The sequence below is a fragment of the Lepidochelys kempii genome, chromosome 18 (assembly GCF_965140265.1).
Source record: "Lepidochelys kempii isolate rLepKem1 chromosome 18, rLepKem1.hap2, whole genome shotgun sequence".
NCBI lineage: Eukaryota > Metazoa > Chordata > Testudines > Cheloniidae > Lepidochelys > Lepidochelys kempii.
Genome location: NC_133273.1, coordinates 19735933 through 19750179, shown reverse-complemented (window position 1 = coordinate 19750179; position 14247 = coordinate 19735933). Strand labels below are relative to the sequence as shown.

General features: G+C 39.9%; 1 protein-coding gene across 2 annotated transcripts; it reads right to left on the bottom strand.

Annotated features, from left to right (window-relative positions):
- Positions 1-113: 113 nt before the first annotated feature.
- Positions 114-12616, bottom strand: RER1 (retention in endoplasmic reticulum sorting receptor 1). Of its 2 annotated transcripts, none has more exons than XM_073316850.1 (7): positions 12530-12616; positions 7471-7556; positions 6341-6445; positions 3364-3463; positions 2455-2533; positions 2211-2346; positions 114-1241 (listed from the first exon to the last, which is right to left on the bottom strand). In XM_073316850.1, exons 1-7 carry the CDS (start codon positions 12600-12602, stop codon positions 1152-1154), a joined length of 669 nt encoding a protein of 222 aa, XP_073172951.1. In that variant the 5' UTR covers positions 12603-12616; the 3' UTR covers positions 114-1151. The 2 variants fall into 2 exon arrangements, with proteins under 2 accessions (XP_073172951.1, XP_073172952.1); XM_073316851.1 differs by lacking the exon at positions 12530-12616 and adding an exon at positions 12420-12507.
- Positions 12617-14247: the final 1631 nt, after the last annotated feature.

Genomic DNA, 14247 nt, shown 5'->3' with positions numbered 1-14247 from the left:
ATGTGTTACTTGAATAAAATAAGAGGAACATGTAAGTGTTGACACCATTTAAAATGGCAGATCTATAAATATTATTAGCCCAATATATTTTATATAAAGATGACTAAAACAAGAAAGGGGGACAACTGTCTTTTAATAAAGTTTGGAATTAAAAAGTCACTTAATAAAATTGTTTGTAGCTGTATCACATCAAAAAGTTTACATGCAGGTCATTTATTTCTATATTTTTCATAGAAAATGAAAAGCTGTTAAAATCCACAACGTTTGTCTGCTATGGCCAGTTTGGGTGTGTTCTCAAGGGGCTGCATGAAGCAAACTTAAGTTAATCAAAAAAACCTTAAGTATCAAAGAAACAAGTCAAAATATTCTCCAACTAATAATTAAAATATATATATTTATAAATTCCAGGCCCTCAAAAGAAATCATGATAGTTTAAGAACAAAGTTTTGAGTCATTATGAATGAGCCCAATTTCAGCATCTGCCATGAGATGCAATGGCGAAACTGGCATTAGAACCTAACACAAATGAGTTTCCTTATGAGCTATATTAATCTTTATTTCCCCTCTGCAAAAACCAGAATTTAGGATCTTTTTTTAAAAAACCCTGTCTACTCTTTACTAACTTGGTTACACTCCAGTGCTACTATGCATGTACCTTGTCGGCTGAAATTCTGCATATATTAAGGCCTATCAGACCTGTGTATGAACTTAGCACACAATTATGAAGCAGACAACAGCATCACGTGTGCCACCTTACTATTTTCCTCCACATATGTGCACAGCACTTCAGGGTCATACTGGGCAGGAACACTATGTAAAAAAACCTAATTGTAGCCATTAGCCTCCCCAATGCCACAATGATTGCAGTGGACCTTGAAAGCAACACGATCCCAAATCAATGGGATACCAAAAATTCTCCAACTTGTTATCAAAGATAAATTAACCCAATGCAATTTGGTTAGAATGCCAGTTTCTTCAAGAAACTGATATTTCAGACAAAAAATAGAAACATCCTCTTAAAAATGAAAATTCAACTGCTTTGTCACCACCCTCTTAATTACTTTATATGAAGAAAAAAAGGCATTGTTACAATGGCTCAAAACCGTTCTTGTAGTTATATGTAGAGTCAGTCAACAGGCTCAATTCAGCTCCTAGCTAGCGAAGGTCTTTCCCATGTCTTCCTTCCCTTTGTATTTCCTCTTGCCGTGTGTGAAGGGTATATACCTGTACTTTACCATATGCTGTAAACAAAAAGACATCACTTTAGTTGCTAAACAGAACTGTTTGACAGATCTAATATTTCTATCAAAACAAAATAATATGCAGTTTAAGCCACAACACACAAAGCTCTTCAGCATAATCGCTAATTTACAACTGATAAGATGTACAACGTTTAATTTCAACAACATAAGATGCCATTTTCAGTTACAAGTTACACAAAGGATTTAAATAGCACTATTTTCCTGTATTATTTATTAGTATATACTATGCTGAACACTTTAAATGGGGTTGTTTGAGAGTTTGTACTTTGAACTTCACAAAAAAAGATACACAGTATAGTATAGTCATGATGGTTAATCAAGGAAGGATTAAGCAGTATAAATGTATTAACATAAATCCCTTAGTCTTCACTTTACAATCATGAACCATGAATCATTCTACCCCAAAAATTTAGAATGTGACAGTTTCAAAATCTTTATTTTTAATTTCCATTTACAAGCCAACAAGCTATAGAAAACATATCAAAGCCAACCTGAATTACTTTGCTGTGTTTGTCTTTTTTAAAATGCCAAGTTTTTCACAACACCCATCACCAATTTGAGATCCCAACTGTCAGCTTTGGACATTATACTGCAGAAATGGCATGGATGAATGGTGCATATTATCCATTATAAACACCGAATTTACTACTTCAGAAGATATTATTCTGATAAATCTGAATCCTTTGAAGAATGAACGTAAGGGGGCTAACAATTTGATATCTAGGTGTCTAAGCTGATTTGATTTTCAGGAGTATTGAGCATTTATATTTCCGATTACAGTTTGTGCTGAAGAATGCCTAAGGTTAGGTACTTAAGTTTAAAAATATTGGCCATGCTATATATACAGATAAACATCCACAGTGCTCATTTGGCTGGCAACATGGAAAGACACTCTTAAGCAGTGATATTTTATCCTCAGAAAGATTCAATCCAATCTTAGCACATTACCTTGATTTGTCTCTTCATAGTGATACAGAATAGCATAATGAAGTACATCACAAGGATTGGCCAGAATACCGGAACGTTGAAAGCCTCAAAGAATGTACATACCATTGCAACAAGGATGCCTTTAGTAGCAGAATGCCTTAAAAATAAATTACATAATTAATCCCTTCCACACAGTGGAAGCGATTTGACACATTCATGTAAATGCTTTTTATTTTTAAGAGAATGGGCACATGTATCTGCTCACCAGAATTTAAACTCTGGCAGCCTTCTAATGAAGGGTCGAAATTCCTCATTTTGTTTTGTGGGTAATGAAGGACCATCATCTGGATAAAAAAAGCAAATCAATCTTTTAAGGTAAATCATCCCTTAATTGAGTCTAGTAACGATTCTGTTCTTTCCTACTGTCACTATTATATACAAAGTCTATCTCCAGAACAGAATAGTTCCTTGCAAGAGTTCAAGTTTCCTATTTGGATAAAATTGATCACAGAAGGGCGAATTGCTATGCTTGATCAAATAATGTTTGTTTTGAGAGTGATGCCATATTTTTATATATATATATATAAAAATAATATATGCGCAGTGATGTGCTGGCCGCTGTTTCCTGCAGCTCCCATTGGCCAGGAACAGCGAACCGTGGCCACTGGGAACTGCGGGTAGCTGTGCAAATGTAAACAAACTGTCTGGCAGCCCACTAGCAGATTACCCAGATGGGCCACAGGTTGCTCACCACTGTACTATACACTGAAATGTAAGTACAGTATTTATATTCCAATTGATTTATAATTATATGGTAAAAATGAGAAATGAAGCAATTTTTCAGTACTAGTGTGTTGTGTCACTTTATATTTTTATGTCTGATTTTGTAAGCAAGCAGTTTTTAATTGAGGTGAAACTTGGGAGAAGAGGTATGCCAGACAAATCAGACTCCTTGAAAGGGGTATAGTAGTAGGAAGGCCATGATTAGAGACCCTTCCTGCATTGTTAATTTTTAAATAATTATTACAGCATAACTTTTAAACTCAAACTCTGTTCTCACTATTGAGAATTTTCTATATTCTCTGAGGACGTTTGTTCACGTGAAGATAGATGAAACTGGTTAAGTGATTTGGAAAACAGTTTATGTTCAAAATTATAGTAATGTCCACTATACCTGAGTCTTCCATTAGAGAGGGATCTACCTTTGGCGACAAGAAAGCTATGAAGAGATTTAGGTGGTAGATTCCCAAGGCATATGTCACAATGTACCAACCCTAGGAAAGAACAACAAACAAAAAAAGACTGAAAACTTCACAGTAAACAGCTTCAAATACTTGTTTATCAAGACCAGCACAAATTGTTTAACCTGTTTTTGGTTTCTTCCCCAATTACTTTTTTATTTGCAAGTAACAAGATTTCTGGACTCAGTTTTAAAACAGTTGACATACAATGGGTGAAAGACACTCCACTTGCATGAAACCCAAATATTTAGGATTTGTGTGAATAGGTAAAAAACCACCCATGCTGATCTGATCCAATTTGGCAATTGGTTGGTTCCTATAACTCAACTTCCCTTTTTGTCCAGTATTTCTTACTATAACAGAGTAAGCTAAAACTTTATTATGGAATGTTTCTAGCTACTTTCACTTACAGCTACAAAAAAATGACTAAATGAATTAAAGGGCATGTAAGCAAAGCAGGAAAAATAGGAAAGTTTAGTTAGGCTTGAAATTTAGTTTAGATTTTGTAAATTAAGTGTTTTATAGAAGAGTAACAACAGTTAAGATTTAATTATGTTATTTAATTGAAAAAAGATGCTTAGGATGTAGGGAGTAGTGAGACTTTCCCCAGCAACGAGAAAGATTCAAAACACAACAGCATTCGCTAGGAGCTAGTAAGCAAAACACCACATTGTTTCTTTGTTCAAGCTCAGAGAAGCACAAAAAGTACACAACCGCAATAATAAGATTTTTGTAGTCCTTGCATGTTTAAGGATCTATGGTGTTTAGTAACCGAAAAGGATATCTGCCACTTTAAAAATAATTATTTTTTAAGCCAACTGTGTCCCTTTAAGTAAAATCTAATTTTTGATAAGATGCAAGCATAATGCATTTTGTCTAAGGAGAGGAATATTGAGTAATACATCATTAAAATAAGGATGTAAGGAAGTTACAGTATAGCAGGGATCTGCTCCAGCAGCTTAAACCGGAGAGGGCAATTTGATAAGAAAAGTAAAATAAAGTCCCTGAAATGTTGTTATAAGATCAAATATAATTGTCCTAGACTTCTATTTTAGAGTTCATCCAAAGTGTGTTAGTAAAACAGCTACTCACAGCAAATAAACTACACTGGGAACAACAGTCTAACAAGTCTCTGACAGGACATAGTTATTTCTAGATATAGTTGTCAGTTTGTAATGACAACACATTAGAGAGGCAAGGTGGGTGAGGTAATATCAAATCAACTTCTGTTGGTGAGAGACAAGCTTTCAAGCCACACAGATCTGAAGAATTGCATGTGGTGCCAAAGCTTGTCTTTCTCACCAACAGAAATTGGTCCGATAAAGATAGTGCCTCACCCACCTTGTCTCTCTAATATCCTGGAACTGACATGGCTACAACTACATTGCATACAACACTGTTAAAGACATTGAAGGATTACATCACAATGCATGGATATCAGAGTGTATCTCTTTCAACTGAAGAAGTCACGGCTGAATAACCTGTCCTCCTTTGAGGGAAAAAAAAAATATAAAGCTCTTAACATACAGATAACATTGCCACAACTCTTGGTTCATTCTCCTCCAACTTTTCCAAAGGCAGCAATACCAGAATAAATTGTATTGTATTCTTTAGATAGGCACCTGCATATATTAGCCTTTGAATGATTCTCAGTTTACATTGTATATAACTTTGCAGAGTGCTGGGCACTATCAGCTCCTGTTGACCTCTATGTGAGTTGAGGGCACTGGTGCAGATCATCTCCTATGAGATAATTAGTGCCTCCAATTCCTACAAAACTCAGTAAGAGTTTAGGACATTCCATTTCAAATATTTCCCAGACTGGGCCCTAGGAGAGGAATACTAACGCATATGGGCTATATAGCTAATAGCAGCCAAATTTTACATATGAAAACCAAGATTGGATCATCTGACAGTTCTTTCAGGAAGGAAAGTACCCAAAGAAAGTTCACATAAAAATTCAAGTGCTCCAACAGTTATGATGCTGTTAATCAATTTCAGAGCCTCCTGCAATTACTTTTGGTATTATTTTCAGGCTTAGAGGTTTTAATCTTTAGAAGGCCACGCACTCAAATGGGACATTGCTGAAGTTATCAAAAGTATGTTACTCTTTGAATATCACTGAGCAACGAAAAAATAATTGCACTGTTGCTTAGGGCAGCTTTGGGCATACTGGTTCTAAAGGGCTTAACTGAATTTTGGATTGGCATGAAATAGAGAAAACAGGTTAGTGGAGATGGAGTCTGCTGCTTGCCAGTGATGGTAAAATAGCAGTAATGCAGAAATTCTTCATAGGTTCGGTGCTAGGAGAGGAATGCTGGAACCTGAATGAGATGCAAAGGTTGAAATAGGAAGCTAAAACATGAACAACAGAGTTTTAAGAGGTTTATTATGCAATTTCATTAGAACGTGACAGTGGCGCTTCCCATCTTCTCCTGCTACAAAACAAAACAACCAGCCTTAACCATCCCTTTTAAGATTGCGTTTCAGCCTAAAGTTTATTAATATGATGTAGCAGCTCAAATTACTATTGCTATTAATTGGAGGAAAAAACAAGGCACTTTCACTTCACACAAGGATACCAAAGCTTGTGATTATTTTTCCTGGGAAAAAAATGAGTAGCCAAAAAAAGACAGGCATATGTACTTGACTATTACTCCTTCATGACACTGAAAGTAGCTGGTTTAGGAATCTGTTTATTCTACCAAACTTTTTTCCATCTTGAAGTTATTATTTCATTCCATGTCTATGCATGTAAACTTAAAATATTCTTACTTTGACCCATATGATCCAATATTTCTTAGCAAGTGTTTTAGTGAAATGGATTGTTCAATCTAATAAAAGAGTATTCCTTTTACAGTTACAGTGTTATTCTAAACGTGACAAATGCAATAAATTTAGTTTTCCTACCTGTAGTAGATAAACTCTAATCATGTAGATAAAACTCAGACCCAGAGTTACAACCCATCGTACTGCTGTATATGGAGTAGATTTGTCTAGCCAGGATTGGTAGATCTAGAATGAAATGTAAAATGTTTTACACACAAACTTGGTTTATTATAGAGTAATTTAAATGACTATCAGAGAGATCACAAGTTTTAAGGGACATTTTTTGGTTACACATCAGTTTAAAAGATTAAAAACATTTTTAGAACTCAGGTTTACTTAGCATTATTTAGACTGGTTACTTGCTTACATTCTACTCAGGTCACACTTTGCTAACAAATTCCAGTTTCACTTTCATTTCTAGTCACTCAATTTCCACTTCTTATGCACTAGTATGCTGGCTGTCAGTTTAAAGTTGTAACTAGAGAAACTGATTTTTTTTCACTTTCATAAATAAGTTTCCATTAATTTTGTGTTTAAATCTTTTGTTACAAAATCAGATTTTGAGCCCGCGCTACCCAGAGGACAAAAAAGATTTTTGTATGGCTATTGGAAAGCGTGTGTTCTAAAAATCATTAGCAATTGTGCCTGTATAACTTTGAACATCGTAAAGGGAGCAAATGTTCAGAAAGTGCTGAACATCTGCAATAAAAAAAAAACAAAAAACAGGCTTCTTTAAGGTGTTCATCCAAAACTATGTGCATCCAAAAATCACGTCACTTTTAAAAATTTGTGTACTATGTTGTCTAATCTACATAAGTACTCATGGTTTAGTAAAAACGTAAGTTTTAGCTTTTAATAGCAAACAGTAATGCTTGAATTAATTATGGTTACACGAAGCTTTCTGGGACTGTCTCTTCATTTGAGAGCAACTAGCATGTTGAGGGCATTAAAGCAGTAATAAATATTCATACATACTGTTAAACATTCAAATAGTGATAGAGACATTAATTAAATTATGTATTTGTCATCATGGTTATGAGACCATCAATTTCTAAAAAGCAAACTCATTTTAAGGAAAATGCTTTTTGAAGTACTCAGTAACTTAATTATTCCTTTTACTGAAACTGAAGGCCATGAGTTTAAAAAAAAAAAAAAACCTGTATAAATCCAGTGACACTAGTTCCCAACATGATCTCTCACATAAAACCAACCTGTCCAAGTCTTGTGAAAAATCTAAAGACCACTGAAGGTTTGCCATGAACAGATTCTCCAATACTGTCCCCTTCGGACATTGTTGCTGTGAAAACAAGACATTTATATAGAAAACACATTAAAAATGAGAACTTAATATAGTGAAATTTTAAGATACTTTACATGCATCAGCATTCAGGTGTGTGATTTCACATCTTGCTGATTTGATATCTTGTTTGAAACAAAAAGGTATCTTCTGTGAAACATTTTTAAAGACAGGACATTCATTCATTCTATTTCAGGGGAAGTGTCAAGAAAGGAAAGGGTTAAATATATTTTACAAAGGGAGGGAGAGGATCCAAGACATTTTTAGGAAAAATTACAAACAGTAAGTGACGCAAGAGATCTAAGTGATAGTCTCACCTTGATATGCCAGAAATCAGAGTAACAATCTGGAAACAATAATCTGGAGATGATGTACTCTGATACTACCCTCCCCCCCACCTTTAGCCTTTAAAAGTAAACTGCAAAACCAAAATTTAAGAAACCTATTTAAGACCCCTCTCCTCCCAGAATTAGTAAGTGACTACATATTTAGATAAATTCAATTCTGGCTTCTGTTCTTTGGGCTCCATCCAAGAGCTGGCATCATAAGCACCTAAACATTTTCCTGCACTGTTTGAAGCATTTGATGTTGTCAGTCATATCTTTGCCAAAATTAACATCTCAGCAACAGTGGAAAAATGATTACCTGTAAGAGCTTATATTGCCTTACTCCCTCTCACATGGTAAGAGACAGGGCCCAGAACTCAGGTGAAAAACATTAATAAATGCAATACTTTTGATTTAGGATTCTCCTCCACTCCTCCAGTTAAAAACATACAAGCTCTGCAGTTTGCTTTAAGACACAAACAAAATCATATGGAATCTGAGCAGTGGCAGCAGATGTGCCACATCACCAAAGGTAATACCTCACACTACTTCCTGGATTCCCATCTGTGGTCAGGACTATGTTGCTCTATGTGATAATGGGAGCAATTTCAGCTCTATAGTAATTAACATTTAGAGAGTGTTTTTCATCTGAAGATCTTAAAGCAATACAGATGGGTGAAGTATTAGTAAACCACAGAAGATTAAATTGTATTAAATGCTACATTATAGTGACAAATAGATGGAAGGAAGCTCTCAGTCCTAATGACAATCTGGAGATTTATGAAATGTTATAACTCTAAATTTCTCCCTGGGTGCATGGTAAAAATCTGAAAGCTATGTATTATCCCTCTTTTACATGGGAACAATAATCAGTAATGGGAAGGAGTCCCTATCACAAGATCAGAGGTAAGAGATTGAGAGTGAGAATCCAGAACTTCAGCCCCACCTCAATCCTAGGTATACCAAAGGAAGACTCCTAATATTTGACTATACAAAAGTGTCCTTTTGATATTCAGGGCCAAAGAGACGAAATACATTTTTCACCTCAGTTAACTCCACAGCGTGGGGAGAGGAAATACCATTATAGAAACTCAAAAATCCAACATGCTTTTATTCGTAAGAACTTCCTCTATTACCACTACCTTATTATTAGTTTTGAAACTTTTTCAAACCTAGTGAATCTAAAGCAGAACCAGAATGGCTACAAAGACGGAAATGTTTCATCATGGAAGAAATGTTTCTTTTCTGTCAATGATACCAATATTCAAGTATCTTTAATGTTCTCACTATATGCTTTTACTCAATCATCAATGGGACTTGGAAAATCAGATCTGCAATAGGATCTAACATCCCAATCCTGCACACAGTTACACACATTAGGGCCATGTCAACACTAACACTTATGTCAGCAAACTTTTATTGCTCAGGTGTGTGAAAAAACACCCCCCGAGCAACATAAGTTTTGTCAGCATAAGCACACGTGTGCACAGCGCTATGTTGGTGGGAGACGCTCTCACGCTGACATAGCTATTGCCATTCCTTGAGCTGGTTTTAACAGGAGAGCTCTCTCCTGTTGGCATAACACAGCTACATGAGTGCTCTTACAGAAGCACAGCTGTATTGGTACAGCTTTGCCACGGTAAGCTTGTAAGTGTAGACATGGCCCAGTAGTTCCGTTGAAATTATGCATGAAGTTAAAGACACCTAGTTCTTGCAGGATTGGGGCCTTCTTTTGCATTCTGTTCTGCAATATGGGTAGTAAAGAATTTCACATCTGATTAAGTGGTGATGATTATTCAATTTACAAAAACAAAAGTGCTTGGATGAACATCTAATAAAAATGTTTTTATTATTCCAGGGATAGATCTGAATGTCTATAGTGTCACTGAAGTTTTTTAGCACATTCATAGTTTTAAAACCAAATAAGTATATTTTCCTGATTTATGTTGTTATAAACCTCTCTCAATGCATTTTAAATAGCATAGGTTTGAAATATGTAACATAATTTCCTTATATGAATGTTAAATAGTTAAACATACAAGTGGCAATATTACAAAACTTACCGAACATTAGTGGTTAAAACTACAGTATCTATTCCTGAGGGCTTTGTGCACCTAAAAATTCTGCACATAATTTTTTTAAATTCCGCAAATTTTATTTGTCAAATATATGTGGAGGCTCCAACATGGCACTGGGGAGCACAGGCCACTGACAGCACAGAGGTGGGAGATCAATGCGCAACTCCCCCCACCCCGGGAACACGGACTCAGCGGGGAGGCTGCACCCAACCCTGACGTAGCACAAGGACTGGGCCTGCCCCAGAAACACCCCAGGGCCCTGCCCCTCCATGCCAGGTGCACCAGGTGCGGGCAGGCAGGTTCAGCATGGCAAGAGCCAAGTGTGGAGAAGCTTAGTGGGGGGGATCCAGGTGTGGGTTGAGAGGGTTCTGTGTGGGGCAATCTGGGTGCAGGCGGTTCAGCAGGGATCCAGGTGCAAGGGAGATCTGGATGCGCAGGGGACTGTTGAGGTGTTCTGGGTGCAATGGTAATGGGACTTGGCAGGGGGGTCCAGGTGAAGGTGCTTGGGGCTCAGCAGGGAGTGGGGAGGAGGCGTGGGGGAACAGAGCTCAGTGGGTGAGTCTGGGTGTGGGTGATCCAGATGCTGGGGGAGTGCAGATTCAGGTGCAGCTGTTGGGGGCTCAGTAGGGTGGGGATCCGGGTGGCTCGTTGGGATGGTCCAGATGCAGAGAGTGGGGCTCATCAGGGGGGTTCTGAGTGTAGAGTGGGTGAGGCTCAGCGGGAGGGTCTGGGTATGAGGGCATCTGGATGCATGGGGATTGGGCGGATGGGGAAGAAGCTCTCTGTTCAGGGATCCCTACTTCTGCAGCTGAGGAGGGATGGGTGCAGAAAGTGGGGGGCAGGGGAGTTTGCAGAGCTTCCTGCAGCTGGGGGATGGTCTTACTGGGCCCCAGATGCCATGCAGGGGAAGAGGAAGTCCCGTCCTCCCCAGCCCAGCCAAGACTGGCGCAGGGTAGGAATCATGAGCCAGGTCTTCCCCAGTCCTGCCCCCTACCCCACAGTGATTTACGTCTCTGCCAGCTGCCCTGAGCACCTGAAATATACTGCTGGGGAGGGCTGGATGACTACTCTTGTGACTTCCCTTTGCTTCACCGCCAGAAAGTCATTTTTCTGCTAGGAAGCAAAGAAATCTGCAGGGGACATAAATTCTGCATATTTCAGTGGCGCAGAATTCCCCCAGGAGTAAGTATCTCAAGAAGAGTGTGTCTTATGAAATTTGCTTTGAAAAGGGTTCACAATTTACAGACCTAAATCACAATTACAGACCTAAATCATATCTGAGAATTGGAAATAAGGGTTAATTTTGATAACACACCATGATAACAGAGCATTAAATTTCCTCTGTTACTTACAGTGAGATGTTATCAAAATCCAGCACTGTAAATAAATCAGTAGCCAGGGAGTAGACTGAAATTAACCTAATGAACTTAATAGAGTTCGGAGTTTTAAACAGAGTGCTACGCACATGAAATATGGCTCTATAAAACTGCTGTTCCGCCTGAAAAATATATCTATCTTACAAACACATGAGCTAGAAGAAGTTACGTTGTCTAGTTTACTAGGCAAGCACTGTTCACCCCTGAATTCTGAAAAAGCAGGGTCTCTTCCTTGATCATTTTATTTTAATTTGTAATGAAGGAAGAGATGAATGAAACTCCAATAGCATGCACAGTGTAACTAGGCAGAGAACTCTCTGAACATTGGGGAATTTTTCTGACTTTAAAGACAAAACAAGCAAATAAGAAGAACTGAAAAGAAGGATGCAGTTCCCTGTGCTAGTAGAAGAGCGTACCTTCATGTGCAATAGCCAAAGATGTTCTATTAGAAGGACCAGTGGCCAGCCAAAGGCACAAGGCAGCCCCGTTGGTCCCAAGTTCTTTAAAGCATTGCAGCTTACTTCTGGTTTCCACCAAGCGCAAGCTTTCCTTTTACAACAGATTCGGTTCCTACCCTCCTACCTCATGCACCTGGCCCTTCACAAATACATTCCCAGCAGCAGCTCTAGGACACCTCTACCCCCCGCCCCACTGTCGTTAAAGAAACGAACGTCCACGGGTGCTCAAGGTTAGTTAAATCTTGACCCTGACTAAAGGAGGCAACGCAGGACAGAGGGGACTCCGTGAAGATCACAAGTAAACAACGTGAACGCTCCTCTGAAGCGGAGGTCAAGGAGAAGGAGGCCCCGGACTGGGACCGGCCCCTGTGGGCAGCGGGAGAAGAATCACCGACCCGGCTCCAGGGGGCCGCACGGGTCCGACCCGGAAAGCTCCCGAGACTCCCCCGCCTGGGGCACGGAGCGCCTCACCCGCCCCCCCTCCACAGAGCAGCCCTCCCGCCCTCGCCCGTCACACCCCGAGGGCCGCTCCCCCCGCCCAGCCCCCCGGCGCCGCTCCCGACGCGCCGCCTCCCGGCTCTCCCGGCGCCCTGTGCGAGAATCCCCGCCCCGGGGGACACCTCACCATCCCCGGCCCCGCGGCCGCCTTACGGGGCCCAGGCCGCATCCAGCTACTGCCCTGGGCCCGGCTCGCTCCCGCCTCGGTCCCGAGGGAGGGGGAAATCGGCTACTCACGGGTGCCAGAGCCGCTGCAGCCGGGGACAGGTCTCTCCTTCCGCCTTCCCCCCCCCACCCTCCACCACAGCATCCAATATGGCGGAGGATGAGGCCAAGCCACCTGTTTCCGCTTCCGGGGCGGGGCCGGAGGGGCCCCCGCCTCCAGAAGCGTCGGGCGCTGGCGAGGGGGCCCCCGTGGGGTTGCTCTCGGAGGCTGGTGCTTAGTGCAGGGGTCGCAGAAGTCGTAGGGCTGGGGGGGCTGGTACTGGGAGGTGGGATTGCAGGGTGGTTGGTCTGGGGCCGGGGGTGGGGGGGGGGGCGCTGGGGTTACAGCCCCTGGTACCGGGGGGGCCTAAGCACTGGGCTCTGGGGTTGGGCTGAGCGAGGGCTTGACGGCCCTAGTAGTAGGGGGAAGGGGGCCTGGCTGGGAGGGGGGCCTGAACGAGGATGAGATGGAATTGGCAAGAAGTGGGTTGCGCGTCTGGAGGGGTGAGTGACAGCCCCTGTTTCCTGGGAACATCCCGCAAATGATCAACGTGCAGGATTTTTTTTTTTTTTTTAAAAATGGTGATTAGATCCTACGCGCTATGCTATCCACCTTGTGATCTGAGACATGCTATTCATGCAGCTGAGATTCTGGGTAAAGTAAATATAGGCACCAAGTTATTTCCCCATGCCATTCTTCCAAACTCTATACGGTTTTGCTGCTTGAAAGTGCAGTTGTAATGTGACTTGAAATATGGCATTTGCAGGTTTTCTGTTTGTCACCTGTCAATTTGAGATCACATTTGCTCAGTTTACCAATATAAAAAGATGGGGTTTTTTTCTAACTGTAAGACTGGCAAACTCAACAAGGGATCCAAATATCAAACAGGGATTATTTCTTTGTATGCATCATCACCAGTAATAAACATTCTGCGGTGCAAAATTTTCCCCTCACATTTGTAACAGAGGAAACATTTGGAACTGCCGTTGCAGTTTAGGCCTAGATCCTTCAGCTGGCTCTGTGCAGTGCCAGGGTCCATTCAGCTTCCTCTCCCATAGCTGCTTTATCTTTGCAAGGCTAACAGGAGAAAAAATTACTATTGTCACTCAAGTGAGTAGATCCGACTCAATCTGCAGCAAGCAGAATTCTTGAGTAAGAAAATGAAATTTTTTATATCATCACTTCTTGCAGTATACTATGCTATGAAGTTTTACAGTGACCCTATGAAAATGTCTGTTTGAATCTGTCTCTTGAACTGAAATATCGCACTGCTGACTATGCTGCATTTCGGAGCTTGAAATAAAACCATGATAAATTTGCCCCTTTTAAAGGAAAACTAGAGTGATTAGTTCCAACATCTTGGATAGCTATATAAATATTTATTAAACAACAATATATCAAAATTACTTTTCTTCAGAAATAACTACCATTCTTTCCTTGGCTTTATAGCTCTGATATTAATGACACCTAAAAAAATTGAATATAGCTCTGATATTAATGACACCTAAAAAAATTGAATAAAACTTTTCTTCCTGACTGGTTTTGAAGGATTCTGAATTCTTCCAAGTTTCAGGAATCCTCTCAAATACCCCATGGCCAAAAAAGTCACCCAAGTAGTAAGTACTATGTTGATGCAGTCTCTGGATTCTAGCAATATATTTGTTTCACCTCAGAAATAAAGTACAAAAATACATCCGATTTTACAGTCAACATTTTAAAAAAGATTTCACATAGATTTTTTTTAAATATT